Below are 7349 nucleotides of genomic sequence, written 5' to 3'. Positions count from 1 at the left end.
CAGATGAGGACAATATTGTATTCTTATTAAGCATATTTTGTTACTCATGGACTCTGTGTACATACTTCTTTGCTTTCACTTAGTTACAGAACCATTGGTAAAGCAGGATAGCTTAACATTTTAGAGTGTCTTTAACTAATACAATTTAACAATTTGCAAAATATGAAAAAATAAAAACACTCTTTGTGTGATTAATTTTACAATAAAATAACTGCTCACAACCCCTGTAATTTGTATTTTTGCACGCAACAATTGCCATAAGAAGTTAAATATTGTCGTATCTTAAAATACTATTTGTTGTTAATCACAGATTATGTTGTGATTCACTTGTTTTCAATTTGTAATTGAAATATGTAGATAGGGAACAAATTGAATATGTACAATAAAATGTATTTATTGTAAATTGAATAAAGCTAAGTAAAGATCATTATAATCTACGATTGGTTTCAATTTAATTGCAAAAACACTACAATACATATTGTAAAGTATAAGAAAAATTCGAGACTTTTTCAACTCGCTTTTTATACTCTCGCAACATGTTGCACAGAGTATTATAGTTTTGTTCACATAACGGTTGTTTGTGTCACACAGAAATAAAAGAGTTAGATATGGGGTTATATATAGTATATAAATGATCAGGATGTCTTTCCGTCCGTCTGTCCGTGCAAGCGATAACTTGAGTAAAAATTGAGATACCTTAATGAAACTTGGAACACATATTCCTTAGCACTCTGAGGAGGTTGGTATTGAAAATGGGCGAAATCGGACAATTACCACGCCCACAAAATGGCGGAAACCGAAAACATATAAAGTGCCATAACTAAGCCACAAATAAAGTTTTATAAGTAAAATTTCGTACAAAGGATCCCATTCGGAAGGGGCATATCTGGATGTAATATTTTTGGGGAAGTGGGCGTGACCCCACCCCAAAATAATTTTTTTGTACATATCTTGTAAACTGCTAAAGCTATATCAACCAAACTCTCCACAGTCGTTACTTTTAGGTACTATCTTATACTGTCGGATTATAACCACGCCCACCTCCCATACAAAAGTTATGTTGAAAACCACTAAAAATGCTTTAATTCAGCAAGGAAAAACACCAGAAGGTACAGTAGGGCTGCATTCAAAATGGTATACAAAATTTTAAACGGGCGGGGCTCCTCTCGTATCTCCGAAACTACTTGACCAATTTCAGTGAAATTCGGTTTGAAATATTTTCTTTGCATCCCAATGATATTTTGTGAGAATAGGTCAAATCGGTTCACAACCACGCCTACTTCCTATATACTATAACTTTGAAGTCGTTGTGAATCGTTTACTTTACAATATATAAATGAAGCACTAGTGAAGATATCGGAACAGAACTTTGTATAAATACTGCATTTATACTGCAAATCGCCGAAATCGGACCATAAGCTTTCAAGGCCCCATATATCGAACATGAGGACCTCAGTGCTTCTAAATATAAATAAAGTGCTTCTAAATATAAATAAATAAATATAGGTAAGTCTTTCAGATATTTTGAAGAAATTCAGAGCGAATATGTTTCTTCTATGTCTTCGAGCAAAAAATTGGTGAAATCGTGTCATAACTTCACATAGTTTCCAAATACATAACATAAGGGTTTCCAAATTTCAATGGACCGTACACCATGTATATGACGAATATGTTTGTCAAATTGCGTATATATATAAAATTAAATATATAAATTGTGAGAGTATAAAATGTTCGGTCACAACCGAAGTTAGCCCTTCCTTACTTGTTTCTAATAACGTTGGAGTGAAATCAGTTAGTAATTAGAATTTCATAAGTTAAAATTATGTATTAACATTACATACCTATATACTTATTCCTGTCGAATCCGGTTGTAATATATATACATACATATCTACATATATACTTATTTATTCTAAAACATTTTCGGATGTTTTGCGCCCTATATAAACATTTTTATTTCATTATGACCCACCTTAACATTACAGAAACTTTTGAGAGAACTCTACAGGAAAGTATTTAAGAACAATAATTCCAACAGTATTGATTACACAAAACGATTTTTTTTTTATCAAAATTCAATCTATAATTCTGACTCAAGTTTGTTATGCAAATTTCTTTTATTTTATGATATTTATCAAGTTAGTCATTTAACCATTGTGTGTAGTTAATTTGGTAGAGGAAGTGTACACACATTTTCATGTTTTTCTCTTCGCAATATACACGCGTAAACAAATTTTAATTTACGAATCATTATTTATTTAATCACCACCTTCTCGTTTTTCCTTAATAGCTTCCTATATGCAAAATACAAACTTGATTAGTATCAATGAAGTTAATTGAAAAAATTCTCAATTTACTTTGAACCTCTCCTCAAACAATGAAAGTTCAGCTAGTAAATCTGTTATCGCATTCATAAATGCTTCATGTGGGGAGTAATCAGAGGTGGTTTGTATTCGGATAACAAATTTATGCTCCAATGGATGCGGCACTTTGTATCCAGCAAACAAAACGTTTGGATCCTTTAAAAGTTGGCTAAAATATAATATAACATAACATATTACAATTTATTTGAAATAATTTCAATAGTGCATACTTTCTTATCATATTGCCAAGTGTGTGATCTTCCTTGTTAACCGTGAAGATGGCAGCATTTGTAACTTTTGTATCCAACTCCTTGATGATTCTAAATATCAACAAACAGGTTAACCTCTTTTTAAGATAATGTTTTTTTACAATTGACAACTTACTTCTTTTCACCTTCATATAGTAAAAATGACTCAAACGTTGGTGGAGCATTCATTTTGTGGAAAATATATAACTTTTCTTTGCAAAATATCAAAAATGTTAAACCAAAACTAAATGCAAACTACCACAATATTCAATTAAGCTGTCAAAACAAATTTTTACGCTATTATTTATCGATAATTCATCGATTAATGCTACATCCAAACACCACAGGCAATAATTATTGCCAGTAAAGTTATTAACCTTGCCGATATTTTTGTATATCTCAAAGGAATCGGGCAATTCCCTTAACAAATAACATAAATATGTATATACATATATTTAAAAATATGATTGTAAAGCTTCATATTTGTACGTTTGTATAAAATTTTATATTTATTTTAACTATTTACTTGTATCGTTGATAAAATACAATTTTGAATACCATATGGTAATAGAGAGTATAACAAAGTAATTTGCTGGAAACAGTGAATAAAGTTTGCATTGGAAATTAATTCATCATAAAAAAGTTCATCAATCGTGAGAGTGGAAAAAGTTTATCGTACATAAATCTGGCAGCATTTTCGTTATCTTGTAAACAAAAAAGATTGTCTGGGCGCGCGCCAAGTATTGTGCATATGTTATCTGTGGATATATGCATTTATATATTTGCCAAGATCGATGAAACTTGTATGCAACATTCATATTCGTATTAAAGTACTTTTTGTGTCGACCTATTTAAAAGTTTTATTGCAAAGTTCAAAAACAGTGTGTTTACAATGAATGCTGAACAAAAGGGAAATTCTTTGGATGAGTCCAGTGTTACAATGGTTGATGTGTTGCAAGAAGAGCACGAATTGGAAGAGGAATATAATGCTGTTTTAGGGGCTTCGGATGAGAAATGTTGTACATATTCTCAAGGTGCTATAAAGCGACAGGCTCTATACTCTTGTCTTACTTGCTGTCCTGAAGCTCGCACTGATTTGAATAAATGTGCCGGAATCTGTTTGGCGTGTTCATACCGATGTCACGAAAATCACGAACTTGTCGAATTGTATACAAAACGCAATTTTCGGTGCGATTGTCCCACGGAAAAAATTTCCAATCAACAATGCTGTTTATTTGATGTTGGAATAACAATGCCACAAAAGTGTAATTCCGGAAATTCATATAATCAAAACTTTCAAGGATTATATTGTAAATGTCATAGACCATATCCAGATCCCGAGCGCACAACAGAAGAAGTGATGTTGCAATGCACCGTTTGCGAAGATTGGTTTCATTTGTTCCATTTAGGTATGCCGGGATCCACAACAAAAGTCACAAATGCAGATATCTGTGCAGAAATGATTTGTGAAAAATGTATGAACAAACATGTATTTCTGCAAGATTACACTGGGTTGGCCCTAGAAGCACCTGATAATTCTGACGAATCTGTATGCAATGTAACATCAGGAAATAATTCGTTGCATGAAGATCATGACAACAAATTACGTTCAGATTTAGACAAGAGCATATCTGATATAATGCATATGAATGCAGCCGAAAAGGTATCATTAGAAGGAATTGTGGAGTCGCAAGTTAAACCTAGTATTGGAGTTGATGAAAATACCTTAAATATTGGCCCAGAAGTGAAACGTCAGAGAATTGAAAGTGATTTGCCGTTGAAGACAGGTAAAAAAGAAGACACCTGCTGTCGTCCGAAAACAAAAACGAATTACGTTGGAGGTAAGTATCACCATAGATTTCTGTATTATAAAATGTAAAACTAATTTCACGCCATACAACGATTTTATTGTTTTCTTGAAATTATTTTGAATTTGTTTCATAATATGAATATTATAATTTTTTTAAACTAGTACGTAGTAAGTAAGATGAGCATTTTAGACAGCGAGGCATCGATAAATTTCTTCCGTATTGGTGTAATTAATACTTTCATTTTCGTATTTGTTAATACATAAAGAGAAGATCATAGTTCTTCTTGCCGTCACCGAAATAGAGAAATCCATGTTTGCGAGAGTTTAACTTGTGAAAAAATGTCATACCAGGCCAGAGGCAAGATTTTATAACTATCAAACGTTCGTTTCGCATCAAGTTTAAAGAGAACGCTTGTCGTAGTGGTATTACATCGGCTATACAGTCTAGGAAATCAACAGCGTAGTTGTAATCACTGCGCTTTAGCAAATTGTGCTTTAAATCGTTTCTTGGTAAGCGAAGTATTTGGTAGTTGGAAATATTTTCAACTTGTAAATCGCTGAGGCCTCGAAACATTTGGTTGGGTATAACACGTCCATCTGTAAGCTTATAAAGGGCACCGCGTGGGCACACTGCACATTCCTCAGTGATAATAAAAACAATAGCCGCCAAGCGCTCTTCTTCTTTTAGTTTAACCTTTTCGGGCAAATTAGCTGAGATTATTTGATTAGCATCTATTTCGAATGTAGGGTCCTACAAATCCAATAATATGATTTCTTTTTTTATAAACGTATTAATAAGTTTTACCAGTTCTACCGTTGTTACAAGAATTGGATCTCCTATAAAAGGCTCGCGACATAAAATAGTAGCTTGAAAAATTTTCGGACTATGCACAAAAGGTAACATCATCCATTGATATCCATCAATCGTGTAAAAAAATTTACGATCTTTTAAGCAATCCTGGGTATAACCAAATGCGATGTAATAGTCTCGAGTTATCGCATTAATGCGACCCCAAAAGTACATGCCTGTGAAGCGATTTTCATTCTGGAGAACTATTAGCGAATTTTCAATTAACACTTTTTGCTCTGGCGTTAGTTTTTGTCCGCAATACATTAGACATTCGAGGCCTTCATTGAAATATTCTATATTCATTTTTACTTTGAATAAAAAACAACATCACAAATTTTCAATTATTCTTAAACATCCATGTCATCATGACATTGACTGAGAAAATAATGTTTACTACAGATACTTACAATAAATATTTGTAGGAAGTGGCTTTAAATTCAATTCTACTCTTAAAATACTGAAACACCCATATTTTCATCAAAAGACTAAAGCATACCTTAAGTTAACAGAGATTTATGACTCCTCCTTTTTGGCTTCTCCAATTTAGTGACTAAATAATTTTGCGCACAACGATTTTTTCAGGCTTTTTTTTTTAATTAATATAATTGCATATTTTGACTGGCCTTCTTAGTTGTTGTTAGTTAAATATAATATACAATTCAATTCAATTAAATTTTATAAAAATGGGCATATGTATACTAAAAATTTCATATACATATGTATAACGCAACTATTTTGAGTTTTGAATTTATAACTTTAGATGATTAAACCAACACTTCTTAATCTATGCTGCCGAGTTTTCTATATTTTTGATCATAGCACAAATTTTTAATGATTTCAGGAGCTACATTTTGGGGATATGATTGGCGCGAAGCTTTATGTCAATGCGTTCAATGTTTGGCTCTCTATAAATCTGAAAAAGTGGAATATTTGTTGGATCCAGAAGACTCTGCCAAGTCTTATGAAGAGCGAGGTAAGAAACGTGGTGCAATGGAATCCACATACGAGCAAGGTATACGTGCTTTGGCTTCCATTGGTCGAGTGCAGCAAATAGACGCTATAACCGAGTACAACCGCATGAAAGATAAACTGAAGGAATATTTACAAACATTCGCTGTTTCCAAAAAAGTTGTCACCGAAGCGGACATCAACCGTTTCTTCGAAGAAATACGGAGTGAAAAAAATGCTGAACTTGGTCAACCGTTTCTCTGCCGTTAAACGTGAATTATATGAAATCTCAACATATTGCTACCGCGTTGATTTAATTTATAACACATGAACATAAATATATATTCGAATCACTATTTTCATTTTATTCAAATCACATTCCGTACTCTATTCATTATTAGACAATATACATACATTTTAACTTAATAAAAAAATAAACCAAAATTTATTGTACCAAAATTTAAATTAAGTAATTCGTAAATTGAAGTGTAACAAGAGATTTGCAATCAAATTATTGTTTAAAAAAAGATTTACTAAATCATTATAATTATGACCATGAAAAAGTTTGGATATCTTTATATATACTTAAATATATATCATATTTCTGTTGGGTGTGAAACCCCCGTTGGCAAATTAACACTGTATCAACATTCGGTGGTTTTTCTACAATAAGTGGAGTACAATACAAATACACGTATGGTATACATAGTAAAATCATACAATTGCAACCACTTTTGTAAATCTGAATTTGTCTCTGTATTCTATGGATGTCTATTGAAAGATCAAACGTTGACAAATCAAATGCATATCGTACTACAATGCGTATCGTTACTACTGTAATATCGCATAATATTTGTTACAGTCATTGAAAAAAATCCATATTGACATTATCTTGCCAATTATTTTGCATGAGAACATTTGGTTGCAGATGCGATTGCGTTAGAGATAATGGCGTTTGCATGAGATCCATTTTAATTCTTTCAATCCGTTCCATTTCTGAAATAGGATTTTGAAGCGGTTGCTCTGTAGCCTGGGCATTTTGTGTCCCAGGGGTACATACCACTGCAGTATTGTTGATACGTTCAAAGTATCCACCGCTGGTTGTATTACGTACGTTACCAAAATAATGA

At 32.4% G+C, this 7349-nt stretch overlaps 3 protein-coding genes across 4 annotated transcripts; 1 reads left to right on the top strand and 2 right to left on the bottom strand.

Moving 5' to 3' along the window:
• Nucleotides 1–2093: 2093 nt before the first annotated feature.
• Nucleotides 2094–2889, bottom strand: Rpb11 (DNA-directed RNA polymerase II subunit RPB11). Its single transcript, XM_011180091.3, has 4 exons — nt 2748–2889; nt 2594–2683; nt 2358–2532; nt 2094–2294 (listed from the first exon to the last, which is right to left on the bottom strand). Exons 1-4 carry the CDS (start codon nt 2798–2800, stop codon nt 2259–2261), a joined length of 354 nt encoding a protein of 117 aa, XP_011178393.1. The 5' UTR covers nt 2801–2889; the 3' UTR covers nt 2094–2258.
• Nucleotides 2890–3353: 464 nt separating this feature from the next.
• Nucleotides 3354–6989, top strand: LOC105209605 (putative E3 ubiquitin-protein ligase UBR7). The gene is made up of 2 exons (XM_011180089.3): nt 3354–4452; nt 6113–6989. The coding sequence occupies exons 1-2, from the start codon at nt 3504–3506 to the stop codon at nt 6487–6489; spliced, it is 1326 nt and encodes a 441-aa protein (XP_011178391.1). The 5' UTR covers nt 3354–3503; the 3' UTR covers nt 6490–6989.
• Nucleotides 4204–5923, bottom strand: LOC105209604 (radial spoke head protein 9 homolog). Of its 2 annotated transcripts, XM_011180087.3 has the most exons (3): nt 5768–5923; nt 5227–5579; nt 4204–5172 (listed from the first exon to the last, which is right to left on the bottom strand). In XM_011180087.3, exons 2-3 carry the CDS (start codon nt 5572–5574, stop codon nt 4675–4677), a joined length of 846 nt encoding a protein of 281 aa, XP_011178389.1. In that variant the 5' UTR covers nt 5575–5579; nt 5768–5923; the 3' UTR covers nt 4204–4674. The 2 variants fall into 2 exon arrangements, with proteins under 2 accessions (XP_011178389.1, XP_011178390.1); XM_011180088.3 differs by lacking the exon at nt 5768–5923 and having other exon boundaries at nt 5227–5670.
• Nucleotides 6990–7349: the final 360 nt, after the last annotated feature.

Source organism: Zeugodacus cucurbitae, chromosome 3, assembly GCF_028554725.1.
Source record: "Zeugodacus cucurbitae isolate PBARC_wt_2022May chromosome 3, idZeuCucr1.2, whole genome shotgun sequence".
NCBI lineage: Eukaryota > Metazoa > Arthropoda > Insecta > Diptera > Tephritidae > Zeugodacus > Zeugodacus cucurbitae.
Note: the sequence above shows the minus strand (reverse complement) of the source record. Positions and strands in the feature narration are given on the sequence as shown.